General features: G+C 62.0%; 5 protein-coding genes across 5 annotated transcripts in view; 3 read left to right on the top strand and 2 right to left on the bottom strand.

Annotated features, from left to right (window-relative positions):
• Position 1: 1 nt before the first annotated feature.
• CHLRE_05g234649v5 (uncharacterized protein) lies at positions 2–4,783 on the bottom strand. Its single transcript, XM_043062215.1, has 4 exons — positions 4,443–4,783; positions 4,258–4,290; positions 3,850–3,911; positions 2–3,574 (listed from the first exon to the last, which is right to left on the bottom strand). Exons 1-4 carry the CDS (start codon positions 4,678–4,680, stop codon positions 1,133–1,135), a joined length of 2,775 nt encoding a protein of 924 aa, XP_042924779.1. The 5' UTR covers positions 4,681–4,783; the 3' UTR covers positions 2–1,132.
• A 100-nt stretch (positions 4,784–4,883) lies between these two features.
• Positions 4,884–6,386, top strand: CHLRE_05g234648v5 (uncharacterized protein). The gene is made up of 3 exons (XM_001700596.2): positions 4,884–5,165; positions 5,233–5,423; positions 5,717–6,386. Exons 1-3 carry the CDS (start codon positions 5,114–5,116, stop codon positions 5,804–5,806), a joined length of 333 nt encoding a protein of 110 aa, XP_001700648.1. The 5' UTR covers positions 4,884–5,113; the 3' UTR covers positions 5,807–6,386.
• A 47-nt stretch (positions 6,387–6,433) lies between these two features.
• Positions 6,434–10,090, top strand: CHLRE_05g234647v5 (uncharacterized protein). Its single transcript, XM_001700597.2, has 8 exons — positions 6,434–6,559; positions 6,732–6,859; positions 6,975–7,088; positions 7,412–7,505; positions 7,780–7,852; positions 8,117–8,199; positions 8,644–8,741; positions 9,637–10,090. Exons 1-8 carry the CDS (start codon positions 6,547–6,549, stop codon positions 9,739–9,741), a joined length of 708 nt encoding a protein of 235 aa, XP_001700649.1. The 5' UTR covers positions 6,434–6,546; the 3' UTR covers positions 9,742–10,090.
• A 101-nt stretch (positions 10,091–10,191) lies between these two features.
• On the bottom strand, positions 10,192–11,173 carry CHLRE_05g234646v5 (uncharacterized protein). The gene has a single exon (XM_043062214.1). It carries the CDS (start codon positions 10,537–10,539, stop codon positions 10,345–10,347), a length of 195 nt encoding a protein of 64 aa, XP_042924778.1. The 5' UTR covers positions 10,540–11,173; the 3' UTR covers positions 10,192–10,344.
• A 150-nt stretch (positions 11,174–11,323) lies between these two features.
• The window catches only part of CHLRE_05g234645v5 (uncharacterized protein), a 26,420-nt gene continuing 18,504 nt past the window's right edge, over positions 11,324–19,239 (top strand). The window contains exons 1-14 of the mRNA XM_043062213.1: positions 11,324–11,574; positions 11,754–11,876; positions 12,296–12,388; positions 12,813–12,886; positions 13,181–13,293; positions 13,751–13,803; positions 14,197–14,321; positions 14,594–15,036; positions 15,390–15,498; positions 16,163–16,237; positions 16,733–16,839; positions 17,181–17,250; positions 17,576–18,073; positions 18,833–18,982. Coding sequence (XP_042924777.1) covers positions 11,502–11,574; positions 11,754–11,876; positions 12,296–12,388; positions 12,813–12,886; positions 13,181–13,293; positions 13,751–13,803; positions 14,197–14,321; positions 14,594–15,036; positions 15,390–15,498; positions 16,163–16,237; positions 16,733–16,839; positions 17,181–17,250; positions 17,576–18,073; positions 18,833–18,982 — 2,106 coding nt within the window. The 5' untranslated portion in view covers positions 11,324–11,501. The remainder of the gene's footprint in view (positions 11,575–11,753; positions 11,877–12,295; positions 12,389–12,812; positions 12,887–13,180; positions 13,294–13,750; positions 13,804–14,196; positions 14,322–14,593; positions 15,037–15,389; positions 15,499–16,162; positions 16,238–16,732; positions 16,840–17,180; positions 17,251–17,575; positions 18,074–18,832; positions 18,983–19,239) is intronic.

Below are 19,239 nucleotides of genomic sequence, written 5' to 3'. Positions count from 1 at the left end.
GCTTCACGAAAGCTTCCATGCTAGGCCCGCCTGCAGTACCAAAACGCATCTTCACCTACGGTAGCTCTGGCACTCCTAATCTCTAGCCAGCCCTCGCAAGGAAGTTCCTCACCTCTGCGTCATCATGCGCACCAGAAAGTCAGCGACGTCTCGGGCCTGTTATACGCAGAGGAGATTGTACGTGTCACACCTGGTCACACTGCTTCACATGTCTTGTAGAAGGAGCTTCCCGCTGCCCCTGACACAAACTTGCAGCCGGAGGCTGCAAACAGCGATGGCCTTGAGCCGAGCAACAAAGCAATCTGCACCAGGTGCGCACCTGTAAGTGCGACTGGCAGTCCGATGCATCCTCACGCCCCATCCATGCCCGGGGGAAATGTGTCCACGCCAGGATGCGCAAATTAGCCCTGACACGCTTTGTTTGTGCTCATTACTGCATGAAGTGCATATGTGAGCCTCGCGGTGCTGCGTTGGGCGCCTAGGTTTTGCTAGCGGGGCGTTTCCCGATTCCCCGAATTCCGCCAGGATGGGCTCCCGGAACCCAACGGACCCCCAGGGACGACGACTAACCCAGCCTCACTTTGGCGGCCAGAACTTCCTCAGGCGTCGGGGTTGGCCTGACAGACTTAGTGTACGAGCGTAATGCTCTTCGACAGCTCTGTAACTTCGAGCATGGGGTAAGAACCTGAGCTTTCTAACCCCTTCCTGGTTTGGGTCTGGGAATACACTGCACACCACGGGACTACGCCAGCTTGCCCTGCCGAAGTGTCATAATGGAAGAGGTGGAGTGATGGCACCTGGTAATATGTTCGGTATGGCGGGAGGAGCGTCCTATGGGAGCAAGCCTACTAGAGCTAGAGTAGGCCGACGGCGTTGCAGGCGGCACGCCCCTGGGGTCCAGAGCAGGGTGTTCGTTCTCGCTCCACGCCACTGGCTCGTGAACTGCGTCAGCAGGTCCCTCTTGTAACCAATGCAATCTGCCCCTTACCCTGTCCCATCACACCTGGGCGTCATTTATCACGGGCGATCAATCGGCTCAAGTACACCAGCATCTCAACTACCCCGGCACCGGCGGTGCAGCCCACCCCCACCGCTCCTTTGCAATGGGTGTGTAGTCGGTGTGTTGGAAATGCTATAAGGCACCCATTGCCACCAGCGCCCAAGTCATGCAACTCCTCAGATACACAATCAACAGCGCCCGCAGCGCCTCCCGTTGCTCCCGCCCGTCCACGCCATCCACACCCACCACCGCCACCCGAGCCAGGCTGCGTCCCGCCGCCTCCGCCCCGCCAAAGCCACCGCCGCCATCACCACCGCCTCCCACCAGCAGCCCTAGCGGGCTGTAGCTAGGCCTCGGCGGCTCCAGCAGCCTTGCGACTGCCGGGGCCAAGGTGCCTGAGAGCAGGCCGCACAGGTCGCGGATCACGGAGCTAACGGTCGGGGCCTCCGGCGCCCAGCAAAGCGGCGCTTCCGAGCTGTCGCATTCGGCAGCGGCAGCAGTCGTGCAGCCTGACGTGCCCCTGCCGCTGCTCCTGTCCGCCGTGCCACCCGATGGAGGGCTGGGGCGGCTGCTGAGGGCTGCAAGAGGCGGCCGGAGGGAGGCCGATGCCTCGGTGCTGTCGCTGGCGGCACGCAACGACGCAATCGCCGGCTGCGGCGACAGCGCGACGTCCCATTTGGGGTTGCTGCTGATGCTGTGGCTTTGGCCTCCAGCAGACCAGGCCGCACCGTAAGCGGGTACAGTGTTAGCGCCACTGCTCGTGCTGTTGTGCAACCCGTTGCGCGGCAACGGCGCGGCCGACCCACGCTGCGCCTTGGGCGCCGTAGCTCTTCCCGGTTGCCCCACAGCAGCGGCGGCCGCGGCTGCTGCGGCCGTTGCGGCGGCAGCTGCCACTGCGGCGACCGCCGCCCTGACCTCCAACAACGCCTCAAACGTGGTGAGGCACATAAGGGCGTCTGTGCCGGTCGCCGCCACTGCTGCGTCCGAGACGCAGTGACGCACTGCTCCAACAGCAGCATTTGACATCGGCCCGAGCCCGTTGCCGCCACTGCTGCCGCCAATGCCATCGCTACAGCCATCGCTGTTGTCGTTCTGATGGCCCAGGCTAACATACCCGCGATCCGCCATTTCCCGATGCCAGCCCGCTTGCACGGCGCCAACCGCTGCCTGGAGTTTGCCGTACGCAACCGCTACATTGCAGGCACTGTTAAGCGCCGACTCCAGCTCCATTCGCAACGCTGCAGCCGGCGGCTGGCTCGATGGCGGCGCCACTGCCGCCGCCGCTAACGCTGCCCCTGCGACTTGTTGCGCACCGCCCCTTTCCCCTGCTACTGCCACCCCGGCCAGCAGTTCAGGGCCTGCCTGGGCGGCCGTTACCGACTCCGCCGCTGCCGTTCCCGGCGCCGGGCCCCAGCCCCGCGTCATCAGCGCCACCAGTCGCAGCCGCAGGGTCGAGCAGGTGGCGTGTAGGCGGTCCCTGCAGCTGCCCTCACCTCCGGCCGCCGCGCCAGGCGGAAACGACCCGCCGGTGGCAGACGGCCATGAGATGCGGTCTACGGTCGTGGTGCACGGCAGCGGCAGCAGCCCGCATATGCTATGCCGGTGCGCGTGCATGTGCTGCGCATGCTGCGTGTGCTTGCCGCCACCATCTACTGCGCCGCCGCTCCCGCCCTCCGCTTCCAGGGCCACCGGTGGCGGTGCCTGTGGCTGCACCCGCCCTGCTGGTGCTGCTGCTGGCCCCACCGCTCCAGTGGCGGGCGCCGTCAGGCGGGAGACAGCGACACGCTGGCAACCGGCCGCGAAGGCGCGCCACGCCTCCCTCGCGAACGGCACACCCGCCAGTGCGAGCTCCAGCAGCCGCAGCTGTGCCACCTCCTCCCCTGCTGCTACTGCCGCAGCCGCTTCTTCAGCTGCTACTGCTGCAGCCGCCGCAGCTGTGACCGACCCTTTCTCTCCTCCCGCAGCCACCCATGGCGCGGTGTCGGCCCCAGTCCCATGAACCAGCCCTGCCACCGACACCTCTGCTGCTACTGCCGGCAGCCAGGCGGGCGGCGGCTCGGTTGCTACAGCCGCCGCCGCCAGCACCCGGGCCACCGCCACGGGGGGCCGCAACCCCAACCGGACAAAGCCGCGGTCGGCTCGGCACAGCATCAGCGCCGCTGACAGCGGCAGCCCGCCACCGCCTCTTTCTTCGCATCTCAATCTCCCATCGACCGCTCCGCCGGACGCTCTCCCGCCGCCCGCGCCAACCTCCTCCCCAGCCTGGTTGTCAATTACGCCCGCGCCCGCGCCCGCGCCCGCGCCCGGCCCTCCCCGTCTTGCGCTGCTGCCCACGCCGCACCGGAGGCAGTAGCGGCTGTTGCAACCGCCGCCGCTGCTTCCAACGCCTCCGGGGGCCGCAGGGCGGTAGTGGGCGGCAGCGGGCACGCGGCCTATCCAGTCCTGCAGGCTGCCGGCGGCTCGCTCCGCCAGCGCCTCCACGTCTCCCGCCCCCAGCACGAAACGCAGGTTGTGCAGAGGCACCGATAACGGGAACTTGGCGGAGCGGCCATCCTCAAGTCGCACATTAAAGATCTGCGATAGAGGAGGTGTGGGAGTTTGGGTGTTTGCAAGCTGCGAGGTTACGAAAGCAAGAATAAGCGTGCGTGTTGGAGTTCGGGAGGCGGGCCGGTTGTGGCATGCGGACTGAGGCCAGGGCCGCACATGCGGCTGCGCGGTGCTATGGGCAAGAGGAAGTAATGTGCATGTGCGGTGATGCGCTTACGCCACCGCCAGCACCGTACCACACTGCACCACGGTGCACACTTAGTTAGTAGATGCGCTACGCCACCGCCATGCCCCCGCCCCACCTGCGGCGGTACGCGCAGTATGGCCGACAGCGAGCAGCGCACCGCCTGCACCAGCGGCCCACCTGCGCACGGCGGGGTGAGGAGGTGCAGGAGGCAGGAGCTTGAGGGGGTTACATTCATCATTAATTAAGAAGTGAAGGCGTAGGCAGGTACAGTAGCATAGTAGACGCGGGGGGCCGGGTTGGGCTTGGGGCTCCACGGGGGCGGCGGCACGCCAACCACACGGACATAAGGCATACACGTGCGACATGTACGACACGGCGCCTGCTGGCTGCGGGCCGGATTCCGGTGACCCATGCAGCCTCCCACGGCCCACGACCTCAACCTAACCAGCACTCGGTGCCTGGGCAGGCTGTGCGCATGGGCGTGCGCCTCACGTCGTGCAAGTAGCCCTAGCAGTGTGCTTACCGAGCCGGCGACCGGGCCACAGGGAGGGCGTGCCTGCATGGCGGGATGGGATCAGCTAGCTAGGACTGGGTAGAGGGCGGAACGTTGCACACGAGGAGCACCACGCAGCAATCACGCCGCAGGCAAGTGTGCAGTCCCGCAGTCCACTAGCAGGCCAGCACGCACTCCAGCACCCCGCACCTCACCGCACAGCTGCAGCAGCGTCCGGCATGTCTGCGACAGAACACATCTGCTGAACACGTCCAAAAGCCCGAGGATGTGCAGCAGCAGGTGGTTTGGCAGCAGTTCAAGGAGCAGACACGGCCCCGCAGCTTCCACGCTAGCGTTGGGCCCGGTTGGCGCCACCGACTTTGGAGCTGGCGCAGGGGCGCGATGTATTGGATGCTCAGCACTCAGCACCGGGCCCAGGCGCAGGTGCAACATTAGCGAAAACCAGGAAGGAAGATGGTGGGTTGTCAAGCACACTCAGAGTTCGAGCGTGTGAGCTGTTGCCCAGCTGGGCCCAACCCTTTATTACAATCAGGCCTGCCTAATGGTATCCAGGTGAGCTTGACAGTGAAGCATGAACAACGAGAGAGCCCACGTAGGCTTGCCCATGCACTTGGGCACCAATTCCACGCAAGAGTTTACTGCACCAAAGCACTTGATGTTTTCTGCTTGTCAATACTCCATTTAAATTGATTGCAGCGAGTCAGTGTGACTGTGCGGTCTAACTTGTCCAAAACCAGCGCTTATTTCTGCTCAACTGTTTTTCTACTGTTATCTCCGTTTGCTAAATCTTATTTCGCGTTTAAACGGGGAAGGCAGCCGACGTGCGGAGCAGCCTCGCGCGGTCTTGCCGGGCGCGTGAAGAGCCATGGCGAAGCATCACCCAGATCTTATTATGTGCATGAAGCAGCCAGGCGTGGGTAAGTCCATATGTCGTGGCGTCGGCTCGCAGCAATCGACTAACCGGCCCTACTCCTTTGCTCGCAGCCATTGGCCGCCTCTGCGAGAAGGATGATGGAAAGTGCCCAATTTGCGACTCCTATGTGCGCCCGTGCACCCTGGTACGCGTGTGCGACGAGTGCAACTACGGATCTTACGAGGGCCGCTGCGTCATCTGCGGCGGGATAGGCATTTCGGACGCCTACTACTGCAAGGAGTGCACGTTGCAAGAAAAGGACGTGAGGCGGGGCGGTGGGGAGGGCCAGGGCGCGTAGGGGAGCGCTGGGTAGTTGTGAGGGGTTGGGTTTGGTGCGTGTCGGGCTGCGCCACGATGCCGGCGGCGAGGGGTTCGCACCATGATTTGCGGTCAGAAAGTTCCAGGTATGCTGGGGGCTTCAGTCACAGGGGGACACTGGAGCCGCAGACACTCGGGGCAGCACCATCCGCAGACACCGTTGCCAGGGCCCACCGCCGCTGCTAACATGCCTCCGTCCACCACGGCCCCCCTGCTGCCTTTGCCCGCCACTCGCAGAGAGACGGCTGCCCAAAGATCATCAACCTCGGCTCCGCTAAAACCGACTTATTCTACGAGCGGAAGAAGTACGGGTTCAAGAAGCGGTAGCACCGCCCGCGGAGTCCGTGCTTGTTGGCGCGGAGTCGGGGACGCGCCGGGGCCTGATGAATTGGGCGATGTTGCTGTGCTGCACACTGCCCCCGGCAGGTTTGATTGTGCCGCGGCATGGAGCTGCCTTATTGCAAGTACCTGGTCAGAGTTCAATGTGTACAAACGGCGATTGACATGTGTGCGGACAGGGCTGGTTGGATGTGGGCAGAGCCTCCCTGGGCGCTGGTGTCAGTCATGGAGCTAGCTTTGGTGTTGGCATTGACGGAGGAAAGCGGATAATATGGAGGGTTACATGCGAAAGACAAGCCCTGGGCTGTTGCGTGGGTGCTGGGGCTAAAGTTGTGCCCCCCGGTGGGTGCCAGTTAAGGGCTGGTGCAGTCCTGGCAGCCTGCATGGGCGGCGCCGCAAATGACAATGGCTACCAGCTTTGTGACAGGTTGGAAATGGGCTAAGTCTCTGTATAGAAATGGGGGCTTTGACTATTACGGCAGGTGAAAACTCGATGTACGGTACAGGACGGGCACCAGCATGCGGACCGTGGTGCCCGCCGATCCGCCTCATGTAATTTGTATGTTGATTTCACAATTATTGTGTATCCGTGGTAGGGGAATACAAACACGACTCCAGCAAGTGCAAGACACATCGACATTTTGGCGGGTTCGTGCGTGACAGGGCTTTGTCCACAGAGCGAGTCAGTAGTGAGCGCTCCTTTGAGTCCTCAGTATTATACGCCTAGGATGACTGGGACTGGTGAGCTGGGAATTGCAACTTCAGCAACCTGTGGAAATGTTTGCCGACGCTCCGACGCCCTTCTTACTTCCCAGACCCTGTCGCAAAGACGCTTTATGCATACTAAAAACTTGTCTGATACTGCTCCGGGGTATGCGCCAGCTCACCACTCCAAACCCTTGTGTTCCCGCAGCTGGAGTGAGCCCTGCGGTGGTGGCAGCCGCTGAGGCGTATGTACGCAAAGAGCTTGCAGCCACCGATGCCTCGCACGACTTCGCACACATCCAACGAGTGCGCGCCAACGCGCGCAACCTGGCACAGGCAGGTGTCCACAGTCTGATGCACGCCACTGCCCCCGACCTCCGTCCGTGTCTTGGCCTTTCCTGAATCCCACGCCCAACCCCAACCCCATCCTAAACCCACCCAATGCACACAGCTTGAGGGCCTAAGCGCCGACGCCACCTGTCTGGTTGACCTGGCGGCCCTGCTGCACGACGTACGGGACTGGAAGTATAGCGGCAGTGATGGAGCCACCGCAGAGGCGGTCCAGGTGTGGTGTTGTGGGATTGGTGGTGGTCTGGGGAGGGGGAGGTTATCTTCACCGTTTCCAGTCAGGAACCACAGGCGCTAAGACGCATTACACGACAGGGGTGCAATAGGCATGGAAGCGGGACAAGGTGATGGAGGCGGCGGCGTGGGCGCGCCGCCGGCGTGTCGACAGTGGTTGGCTGAGCCTGGCATCCGCCCTTTCCCGCCTAGCTGTTGCTCCTGCTGCCCGAGCTACTCCTGCTACCCCTGCTCCTGCTCCTGCCCCTGCTACTCCTGGCCCTGCAAATCAATGCCCAACACATGCGCGCCCCTGGCCCCGCCCAGGCCTTCCTGGCCGACCAGGGCGTTGCCCCCGACACGGCACAGCGGGTGCTGTACATCATCAGCCGGGTGGGCTTCAAGGAGGAGCTGGCGGCAGGTGGGTGCTGGCGGGTGTGGGCGGCTTGCGCACTCGTGTTACGGTAGCTTTGCAAGCTGGCACAAGCTGGACGGTGCGACTGTACCAGAAGGCACAAGGAATGAAACATGCACGGCTGTGTGACTATGACTGCATGTCGGTCAATTTGCTTGACGCTTCAATGCTGAATGTTGTGCTTGCGCCTCACGTTCTGCTCCTCTCCCGCCATATCGTTGCATGCTTCCTGCTCCCAGCCATTCATTCCTTGCATGCGCGGCATCTGTCTCTGCTGCAGGAGGGGCGGCCGAGGCGCCTCCTGTGGCTGTTGACCTTGCTCAAGAGGCGGCGATCGTGCAGGACGCCGACCGGTGAGGGCTTTTAACTTTGAGGCAACAGCGGGGCAAGCCTTCGATGCAAGACGGGGTCGCATGACCGGGGATGAGAGGAAAGGAACGCCGAAGGACTGAAGCACCAGCAGGGTGGCGCAGCAAGACAGGAGGACCAATAGGGATGGACGGTGTAGTGTGTGCTTATGTGGAAGACCCTCTGCCTCAGTGCCTGTCTTCGCCTTCTTATCTTCACACGGCTGCACTGAACGGCGGCTGCTACTGCTACCGCTACTGCTGCGGCAGGTTGGACGCCATTGGCGCAATCGGCATTGCGCGCTGCTTCACCTTCGGCGGCGCCAAGCACCGGGTGCTGCATGACCCCGAGGGTGAGCGGATTGGGAGGGTTCATCTTCGTTGACAGGGCGTGTGTGTTAATGAGCACGAGGAAAGCAACTTGTGTGTCTGACTGCTGGACACTGTGAGAGTGGCTGTGGAGGGTGGGGACTGGGAGTACGGTAGTGGCAAGGCAGGGCTGTGCGGAAGGTGGGTGAGGAGGCTGGCGCACAGTGTGGGTGCGTGCTGGTGGGGCGAGGGAGCGGCAAGGGCATCTGGCGTACGTGCTGAGCGCTTTCCGCTGGCATGGGGGTGGAGCTGCGCTGCAGCAGTGCACTTGCGAGGCAAGGTGCTGATGCGCACAGCTGTGTGGTGTGTCTTCAGCACAGCGTCAGCCCTCCATCTCACTGCTCTCCCTCCCTCCCTCTCTCAATCCCTACCCGATTCCTCTGCCGGTCCATCCGCCCGGCGCCCTGCTGCCTGCCGGCACTCGACAGTGCCGCCGCGCGACCAGCTGAGCAAGGAGCAGTACATGACGGGCGGGGAGAAATCCACAACCATCAACCATTTCTACGAGAAACTGCTCAAGCTCAAGGTGAGACACAGTGACCTAGTCACCGCCCTCAGCGCTCGTATCTTCCTTCGTTCGAAACGAAATTTGCCAAGAAAGGCCTCTGGCGGACGAATTTTTTTTTATCTGGACTTGAAGTTTCGGCCAAAACGCGCGGGGTGTTGGGGGTCTTTCGGCCAACAGACGAAGACATTCTTGGGATTTCGGCCACTTTTGGCCGGAGGACAAGGGGGTTCCACCGGCTACTCCATGGCCGAAACCTGCGTGGCATGTGGTAAGAAGACTCAGAGGGCTGTATCTATGGGTGTTGACGGCGGGAGAGTGAGGTTGGGTCGGCGGGAAGCAGGGGAGGAGTGGGCGTGTCGTGTCGGTGTCGACGTCTGAGAATGTTCTGGGGTATGGGTTCATTACTTCACTGTGATTTTCCCGCGTAACTGGCGTCCGCCGAGATCGCTGACACCACCGCACACGAACCGTGCGGGTCGGGGGCGTAGGAAAAATTTTGGGGGTGAACGAAGCGGCGCCAGCCTGTTTCGTCAACCAAACGAAGCCATTTTGAGGATTTCGGCCACTGACGCCGCCCCTGCCTTCGTAAGATACGAGCGCTGACCGCCCTGGGAATGCGATGGGACCACCGCCCTGGGAGTCAGAGCTCACAGCTGCCTGTGTAGAAGCTGTGGGATTTGGCACGACAGGCAGTGGGGCCCCCTTAAGTCCGCAGGCTAAAGCCTCCCCTGCTCTCCTCGCATGTCGCGCTGCATGGATGCAACCGCACCCATTTCCTTTGCCCGCGCGGGAAAGGCCCCAAAGGCATGCGTCAACCCTGTGCACCAACCACTACCGTATACCGCTGCCCTCTCAATCCTGCCATCACTGCCACCCCGGCCACCTGCTCCCCTCATCCCCACCTGCTCCACAGGGACTGATGAAGACGCCTGCTGGCCGCCGCATTGCAGAGCAGCGCCACGCCTTCATGGAGTCCTACCTCACACAGTTCCACGACGAGTGGGCGGGCCACGCGTGAGGCGTGAGGCGGCCGTTAATGAAGACGGAGTGGATGTAAATTACAAGGGGAGCTGTGGCTGCAGGGGTCCGTGATTGGAGTAGGTTGTGGCTGAGTGGGTCGTATTTTGCCGAGAGGGGACTGAGAGGGGGCCGTCGCTTTGAGTCTCTGGCGAGGGCTGGCGGGCTTTGTTGCAGGAATGGCGAGGTGAGAGGAAGGGATGTGGCTGGGGTAGCTAGGCACGTACGGTGGCCAGGGTGGCCCCACAGTGGCAAACAACTGAAGTGAGAAGGGATGGAGTGTAGAGGCATGGGCCGCATTTGATACCATACATGGTCTTGAAGCAAGCCCACGCCGGCGCCGGCGCCATTGCCTGCTCCGTGCCACCTTCAGCCGCGCGCGGGGCGCGGGCCTGCTTGCGCTCGAGCCAGTCCAGGACTGCCGCGCGGCCGCCCATGCAGGCGGCCTCCGCTACAACGCTGGCGTCCCAGCCAGATGCCTGGCACAGCTGCAGCTGCGGATCCGCCTTGCGCCTGATCCACGTCAGCACGTCCATTGCGCCCGTCAAAGCTGCACAGAACAGCGCCCCCCGGCCGACGTCGCACCCCTCCTCAACGAGCCGCTTTAAGCAGGCAGCGACGTCGCCCACCGCCGCTCGACCAGGTCATAAGTACTGTCAGACTTGCGCAGGATTGCAGAGGTCTCCTTGGACAGAGGCTTGAAGCTGCTTGCGACCGCGTTCGGATGCAAGCGCGCGGCAATCTCTTCGATGAGCTCAGGCGTGAGCCGCGACCAGTCTGGAAGTATTTCACTATCCATCTTGCTACGTTTCGTGGTTTTACCCATTGCAGGCTAGACCAGGCTAGACAGCATCGGTCAAGCTTGGCGGAGATATGAGAGTTTGGGTGGCGCTCGAGTACGCTTAGAGTGCACGCATGGATTTGTACCATTATGATAAGTTTTGAGCTGGATCATTCTACGCGCGGAAATCCAGCACCTGTGTCGCAAGCTGTCGCAGTGTCGCTGGACTGGATTGGAACATGAAACGCTTGGAACCCCAGAGCCAGCAGGGACTCAGGACTGTCAGGAGTCAGGAGGCCGTAAATACATGGTGTTACGTCCTTGCGGTAGGTATACATGTTGACTAGTGGGCAAGGCACATAGAGAAGCATAGGGACGTCCCCCGGTCGCAACAAAACCCAGCTGGATGCACCTATCATAATGCAGCATCGCCGAGTGGATTGCGCCGCCATTAATGAAATTGATCGGTGCAAGTGGGAAGGGAGCTACGGCAGGAGGTGCATTCGGGCCCACTATTGTCCGGCGGGTCGAGAAGTTGCCACTTGAGGATTTGCCGGGGACCCCTCTGGGCTGGCCATGGCTAGCAAATGACGCGCTTGGGTCTACACGCTGGGCAGCTAACCACTTGGATAGTGGCGTTCTGGCCAAGAACCGCAAAAGCTTTGCATGAGCCGGTTCGGGGAACTGCGATGAGGCCCGGGTTCGTGCGAACCCGGGGCTGCATGGGGTTCATGCACCACGGTGCGCCACGAGTGGTGCAAACCGTTGCCCGACTTGAATTTATGCATGAGTTACATGCCTAGTTGAGCACGAAATGCCACAAGGTCTCGTAACGGACGTTTCGCGATACATAAGTTGATACTTTCCGTGACCATTGCACCAACATGCCGCCATGGTGATGACAGCACTTCCAAGAAACTTTTGTTGAATCGTTTAGTCGTAGGCGGAGCTCAGGGCAAGGTGGGGCTGCTCTGCCGACCATGGCGCACCCCGCCGGAGAGGATGTGTGCGCCAGCGCGAACGTCACGTACTGGCATCGAGTGGACGATCCAGGTGGAGTGTGTGGAAACATGCAACATGCGACAAGGGTTTGATGCTCGGCCCGAGAGGCCTGGCACAGCTCGCCCAACCCTACTTGCCAGCCAGCAGCGGCACCTACTACGCGTGCCTGCGAAACCCGCATCACCTGCCTCACTTCTCTTAACCCGCTTTGATCGCGCTCTTGCTCGCAGCCAACTACAACTGGTGTATCGTTCCGGAGTCGGCCTATGATGCCGTGCTATTCGCGGGGGTGGCGCTGCTGGTGGCGTGTGTTGTGTCGGGGCGCCTCAGCGCGGTGTGGGTGCTGGTGGCAGGTGTGTACCGTGCGCCGGGGGGCTGCGGGGGGTCGGTGTGTGTGTGGGGGGGGGGCGTGGTGACGTGCGGGTTTGTGTGGATCCTGTACGGCACGTGTGGTGCCTGGGCTGATGAGCGCTCGTAGGGTAGAAGTATTGTGCAGGATCGGCGGTGACGTGATCCTGGGACTGAAGGTCGGGAAGCTTCTCGGCTTCACACCCAGGGCGCGGATCGCAGAGCCATATCAGTGCATCACATCGCATACACAACGCGCGTACCAGGTCGTGCCGACAAAGCCGTCCCTTCTCACCTAGAGAGCGTGTACGCTTCCAACCTACCACCAACAACCCTGGTTGGCACTTGCCAACAACCTGCGGCCAGCGGTCCCAACACGACACGCACATGACACGACACGACACGATACGACACGCACACACAGGCGGCCTTTGCGAGATGGCGGCGTACCGCTACGACCTGGGCCGGTTTGGAAACAGTGTGGCGCTGTGGCTCGGGGGCATTCACCCTGGGGAGGGTGAGCGGGGGGGGGCAGTGGACCGTGCCGGGCAACGGCAGCGTTGTTGTATGTGTGTGTGTGTGTTTTGCCATGCGTGCTCGAGAGCAGCGTTGTGCTGTGTGTTTTGCCATGCGTGCTCGAGAGCAGCGTTGTTGTGTGTGTGTGTTTTGTCATGTGTGCTCGAGAGCACAACGGGAAGGGGGAGGCACGCGTGCGTGGCGTCCGCGCATGTGTGGGTGTGGGGATGCACCATGGTTGTGGAGGCGTGAGACATGGGTGCCAGGGGCGCGTGGGGTGCGGCGTGCGGGGCTTGGAAGGTGGGTGGGCGTGGCGGTGTGGGCGAGCGGCAGAATCAGGCGCACGCCCCTGCATGTATCCGCACCCGTACCCACACCCACTCCCACCCCCTTTTGCAAACATGCTCCATCTTTGCGCCCTGTAGTGTTCTTCTACACCTTCCTGCCGCCGCTGCTCTTGGACAGTGCGGCGCGACTAGACTTCTTCGTTTTCAAAAAGGTGTCGTCTGGCATAGACCTGAATTTTGGTTAGGGCTGTCGCCGTGAGCGGTTCCATTGGTATTGGCCTAGAGAGATAAAAGTGAAGCGAAATCGAAGGGGATATGCATAACAAAATTCGCTGTCGCATCGCATTGGATGAGGAAACTGGAGCCAAGTCGTCTCAGCGCAGCACTTCATTTCTCCAGTCCTAATCCCCTGGACCCCTGCCTCCCCTCCGACCCCCACCCTGCTCCATCCTCTATCCTCCATTGCACCTTCCACCTCCCCCGCCTTCCTTCCCGCCCCCACGCAGGTCCTGGTGCTGTCGCTGGTGTTTGCCTTCGTTCTGGTGTGCACTGGCACGCTGCTGGCCATACCCATCATGCTCTGGGGGCTGGGGCTGGGGAGCCGGTACGGCTGGAACTGGTGAGTGGGCGGGTCCGTGGTGGGGTTTGGGGTGGGGTGGACTGGTGTACGACAGCCTCCACGTGTGTTCGCAGCCTGGGTTGGGTGTTAGAGAGCACAAGGAAGGAAACACGCGGGGCTGGGTACGCGAAGCTACACAGTCTCATGTCTGCATGTGTGGGTGGGGTGGGTGGGTGGGTGGGTGTGTTTTGGGGGATGGGGTTGCAATGATGTTTGAGGGGGGGTTGTGGATGTGCGCGGTGCATAAGAGTACGTAGCGTACGGCTCCACGTGTGTGTGCACGCACACACACACACACACACACACACACACACACACACACACACACACACACACACACACACACACACACACACACACACACACACACACACACTAACACACACACTCACACACACACACACATACATACACACACACGCAATGTTTTCCTTGTGCTCTTTAACACACACCACAGGGCCGACGTGGCGTTGTTCAATGCCATGCTTGCGTCCACGGACGCGGTTGCCGGTGAGAGCTGGATCGGCTGTTGGTGATGGGGATGGTGGTGGTGCCGGTGCCTGCGAGTGGGGGAGAAGTGTAATCCAGATGAGTTGTTGAGGTCAGGAGTAGGCTTAGGAACTCACTCTTTTCCTCGGCGGGGGTTGTGGATTTGGGAAGGGGGTTGGTGGCTGCGGCGTTGTCGATGCGGGCGGGCGAGGGGCTGCGGTGAGATCCAGGGGCCTTGCGGCGGCGTCTGCACCCTTGCCCTCGTGTCCACACCCTTGCCCTGTTGTCCACCCCTTGCCATCTTGTCCCGGGGCGACCGCATCCGGATTACCGCGCCTAACCCTAACGCTAGTACACGCTCACAAACTCGCACACAAACGCACACGCTTTCTCCCACCCTGCTGCCTCCCGCAGTGACCAGTGTGCTGCGGGCGGGCGGCGCGCCCGAGCTGCTGGGGGCCCTGCTGGAGGGCGAGAGCTTGTTCAATGACGCATCCGGCATTGTGCTGTTTGACATCTTCCTACGAAAGGTGCTTCAGGTGAGATAGCTGATGTGGTTTTAAAAAGGAAGGATGGGATGGGGCCATCGATATTATTTTGCTTTGCACTGCGGTATGTGCACATGCTCTGTTTGGGAGTAAGTAGGTTGTGAGTAGAGAAAGGCGGAATGGGCGAGGATGCGATGGGTCATGGGCATTCATGGAGGGAGCGGGTCAGGTTGAGGGTGTCAGCACAGGCAGGGTGGCCTGTAGCGAACCCACAGTACCCACAGTGCCAACTCAATGGACACATCCCTTTTGTCCTGACGCAGGCGCGCCGCAATGCCGCTAGTGACGGCTCCAGAGGCGGCGGCGGCGGCAGTGATGACTACGACACAGGCGGCGGCAGTCCGACCTCATCTGTCCTAGTCAGCGCCGCCCGCGCACTCCTAACCGCAGACCTAGGCGCCGTTACTGGCGGCGGCGGCGGCGGCGGGGGTCACGGACTAGTGCACCACCCGCCGCCGCCGGAGCACCACCACCCGCCGCCGCCGCGGCCGCCGCCGTCGCCGCCGCACGGCGGAAGCGGCGGCGGTTGGTGGCCGTGGGAGTGGCCGTGGGAGTGGCCGTGGGAGTGGGATTGGGCGTGGAGCTGGCCGCAGCTGCCGCTGTGGGCTGCAGACCTGGCTCCGGAGCTGGGGAAGGTGGCTCAGGAGTTTGGGTGGCTGGTGTTCGGCGGGCTGGCGGTGGGCATTGCGTGCGGTGTGGCCATGCAGTGAGTGGGGTGTAAAAGAGGGAGGGGGAGGGGGTAGTTGTTATTCTAATTCCAAAGGAACCAAGACCCAGGGGGCAGCGGTGGAGGGAAGAGGAAGAGGGGAAGGGGAAGAGGGGAGGCGGGAGTTGCGAGGGTGGGGGATGGAGGAGGAAGGGATGGGTTGAGATAGAGGAAGGCATGGCGGGTGCGTCAGGGATTGGGGCGCGGGGCTTGGAGTGAGTTTGGGATTTGCGTCACCATTCCTGACTGGAGTTAACTGCCTACAACCAATGCTGTCCGCTGCCTGCTCGCTGCCTTCTGCTCGCTGCCCATCCCCTGCCCTTCATCCCCATCCCCACCGCCACCCCCACCAGGTGGGGCCTGCGCTTCCTGCAGTGGCGGCGCCTCAAGCCGCACGTGGAGGTGTCGCTCACCTTCGCCGCCGGCTATCTGGCCTTCTACGTCGCCAACGCATACATGCAGGTGTGTGCGGCGTGTGTGTGTGTGTGTGTGTGTGTGTGTGTGTGTGTGTGTGTGTGTGTGTGTGTGTGTGTGTGTGTGTGTGTGTGTGCGTTTACGTGTGTTGAAAAGAAAACAACAAAACGAAGCCCGCCCAGACGGCGCGACGGAGTTACTTACGGATACCTACCGATACCGAGCGTCTTGTAGCCGCGTCGACCCCGGTAGTCATACTTACCCGCAAAAAGCCTGGAACCCCCCCTGTACGTGTGTGTGTGTGTGTGTGTGTGTGTGTGTGTGTGTGTGTGTGTGTGTGTGCGCGGCGTGTGCGTGCGTGTGTGCGTGTGCGTGTGTGTGTACGTGTGCGTGTGTGTCTCTGCGGCTGTGGATGTGGATGTGGGTGTGGGTGTGGGTGTGGGTGTGGGTGTGGGTGTGGGGGGAGGTGGGGATGCAGAACGGGTGTGGATGGGTTGTGCGTCTGGGCAGGTGTGTTTGCATGGCACGTTTCGGCTGGCCTTCTTTTGTGGCCGGGCTGCCTTTCCGGAGTGTGGTAAAGCCTGGCTTTCCTGATCTGGCACTTCCCCGCCCGGCCGCCCCTGTGCACGCCGCACTCGTATTTGCTGCCCTTCACCCCTGCAATCGTGCCCTTCACCCCTCCTCCTCCTCCTCCTCCCCATTACCGCTTCAGGCCTCCGGCGTTATCTCGGTGGTGGTGTTCGGGGTGTACGGCGCCGCCACCGGCACCTGGGGGCTGTCAGCGCAGGTGCGTGTGTGTGTGTGTGTGTGTGTGTGTGTGTGTGTGTGTGTGTGCGTGTGCGTGTGTGTGAGCGGGAGCGGGAGCGGGAGCGGGAGCGGGAGCGGGAGCGGGAGCGGGAGCGGGAGCGGGAGCGGGAGCGGGAGCGGGAGCGGGAGCGGGAGCGGGAGCGGGAGCGGGAGCGGGAGCGGGACGCTCAAGCTTACGCTTGCGCTTACACGTGGGCATGGGCGCATGTGCATAACTGCGTATGACTGCGTGGGCGCGTGCGTGCCTGCGTGTGCGCGTGTGTTTCGGGGCTAGGACGGCGAAGAGGGGGACGGCGGTGGACCTTCCTGGTGGTCTTGGTCGCCGGCACATGCACACAGCTGCACGCACCGCTGCAACCTGCAAGGCATGCCGATATCAAAGCTCACTTTACACTCACATTGAACACCAACACTATACATCATCACCAACACCAATACCCGCGTAACGACAACCCCACGCCCCACACCGCAACAGGCCCGGCGCGCGGGCGCGTTCGACCGGTTTTGGGACGTGCTGTCCTTTTGCGTCAACGGCCTCATCTTCTTCCTGCTGGGGGCGTCCTCAGTCAACTACCTAATTCGGTGAGCGAAGGGGAGGCGGGAGGGAGCGGCAGTAGCCCGGCGCAGCCCTCCGATGTAGTTGTGGTTACCAATAGTCACATTGAGCTTGGGTATTGCTCGGGTTAACGAAGCCCGCTGGGGCTCCGCTGCCGCCTCAGACGCCGCTACTGCCGATGTGCCCCTCTGACCCTGCTGCTGTTGCTGCTGCTACTGCTCCACTGCTGCTGCTGCTGCTGCTGCTGCTGCTGCTGCGACTGCCCCCTGCTACTGCTTTTGATACTGCCGATGTGCCCCTCTGACCCTGCTGCTGCTGCTTCTACTGCCCCCTGCTACTGCGGCTGCTGCTACTGCCGATGTTGCAGCATGAGTGCAGAGCTGGACACGGAGGGGGGCACACACGAGCGAGGGCTGCTCACAGAGACCGTACTCATGGTGCGTGTGCTGCTACTTTGTTTGGCGGTGTGTGTATATCTTTTGATATGCGTTGCATATGATGCCGTAGCAAACCTTGAATCGCTGCGTGTTTGAATCTTCATATCATATGCGTTGCTGCGACGGAGGCTGAATGTGAGTGTTCCGCGTACTCCTCATGCATACCGTAATTAGCCATTGCCACACACTGACCCGCTTCCTGCCCGCCCTGCCCTGCCCTGCCCTCCCCTGCCCTGCCCGCTCTCCTCCTCCTCCCTTTGCCCCTTCCTCCCTCCCTCCTCCCTCCCTGCTTCCTCCCTGCCTCTCTTCCTCCCTCCCACCACAGCTGCCAGTTGTGTACATGACGCTATTCGCGATGCGGGGCGCCCTGATCTTCGCCTTCTGCACAGCCGCCCGCGCCTTCAGCACACACCGCCGCCGCCGCAAGGCCGCCATGGCGGCCGCCGCGAAAGCGGCGGCGGCGGCGGCCGCCGCCGCCGAAGTTGCCGCTGCCGGCAGCGCTACTCCGGGCCCCTCCGCCACCGCCATCATCGCAGCTACTGCCAACGGCCACCCAACCCAGGCGGACGCAGGACGCAGCGACACCGCTGCCACAACCGTCACAACCGCCACAACCGCCACAACCGTCACAACCGCCACAACCGCCGCAACTGCCGCTACTGCTGCTGCCGCCGCCGCTGCTGCTACAGCCGCCAGGCAGGAGGAGGAGGAGGCGGCCGCTGCTGCCAGGGAGTTGGAGCACGCGCACCACACCACGCCTGACTGGCGAGGCATGCTGTTCGCGACTGTGGGTGGCCTGCGCGGAGCCGTCAGCCTGATCATGGTGTGTGTGTGTGTGTGTGTGTGTGTGTGTGTGTGTGTGTGTGTGTGTGTGTGTGTGTGTGTGTGTGTGTGTGTGTGTGTGTGTGTGTGTGTGTGTGTGTGTGTGTGTGTGTGTGTGTGTGTGTGTGTGTGTGTGTGTGTGTGTGTGTGTGTGTGTGTGTGTGTGTGTGTGTGTGTGTGTGTGTGTGCGTGTGTGTGTGTGTGTGTGTGTGCGTGTGCGTGTGCGTGTGCGTGTGCGTGTGCGGGGGGGGGGGGTTTGCAAGGATTGGTGCAGAGAAGTGTAGCGAAGTAGACAGCAGGTGGGTTGTGTAGGAACCCGCCCAAAACCAACCCAAAACCAACGAAAACGAGCGGAGCGCAGGCAGAGGTGTTGGTTGCAAGCGATACTAATTATGGGATGGGGGCCGAGGCGTCGTGGAGCAGCAGGGCGAGCGGCGCCGGCGATAAGTATCGCCGCCCGGGCCCGGTGGCGCGCACAACAGCACAGGACGGGCACGCGGACGGGGGAGGGGGGCTTGTAGATACCAGCCCAAACTAAATTGAACCCTTTGCAAAAGAGCGAGGACGAGAGCGTGGCCTATGAAGGCGTAGCCAGGAACAGTAGAATAGAAACGAGGGTGTGTGTGGATAGAAGGGTGGTAGAGGACGGTCCAGGACTCGCCGTCGCTTGCTAGTCTGTCAAGTCGAAGAAGGCCTAGCTAATAATTACGGCACGTGCTCATATGGGTGTGCCTTCGACACACAAACCCAACCCCCACAGGCCCAGATCGTGCTCGCTGCCATCCACGCCTCTGAGGAGCACAGCGGCTTCGACATGCACTGGGGGGGAGGAGCGGCAGGCAGGGGCGCGGGCGTGGCAGACGGGCCGAGCGCGGCGGCGGCACGGCGCGACAAGGAGGTCACAGCGCAGGTGCGTGTGTGCCAGTGTGTGTGTGTGTGTGTGTGTGTGTGTGTGTGTGTGTGTGTGTGTGTGTGTGTGTGTGTGTGTGTGTGTGTGTGTGTGTGTGTGTGTGTGTGTGTGTGTGTGTGTGTGTGTGTGTGTGTGTGTGTGTGTGTGTGTGTGTGTGTGTGTGTGTGTGTGTGTGTGTGTGTGTGTGTGTGTGTGTGTGTGTGTGTGTGTGTGTGTGTGTGTGTGTGTGTGTGTGTGTGTGTGTGTGTGTGTGTGTG

This window comes from Chlamydomonas reinhardtii, chromosome 5 (assembly GCF_000002595.2).
Source record: "Chlamydomonas reinhardtii strain CC-503 cw92 mt+ chromosome 5, whole genome shotgun sequence".
Taxonomy (NCBI): domain Eukaryota; kingdom Viridiplantae; phylum Chlorophyta; class Chlorophyceae; order Chlamydomonadales; family Chlamydomonadaceae; genus Chlamydomonas; species Chlamydomonas reinhardtii.
Note: the sequence above shows the minus strand (reverse complement) of the source record. Positions and strands in the feature narration are given on the sequence as shown.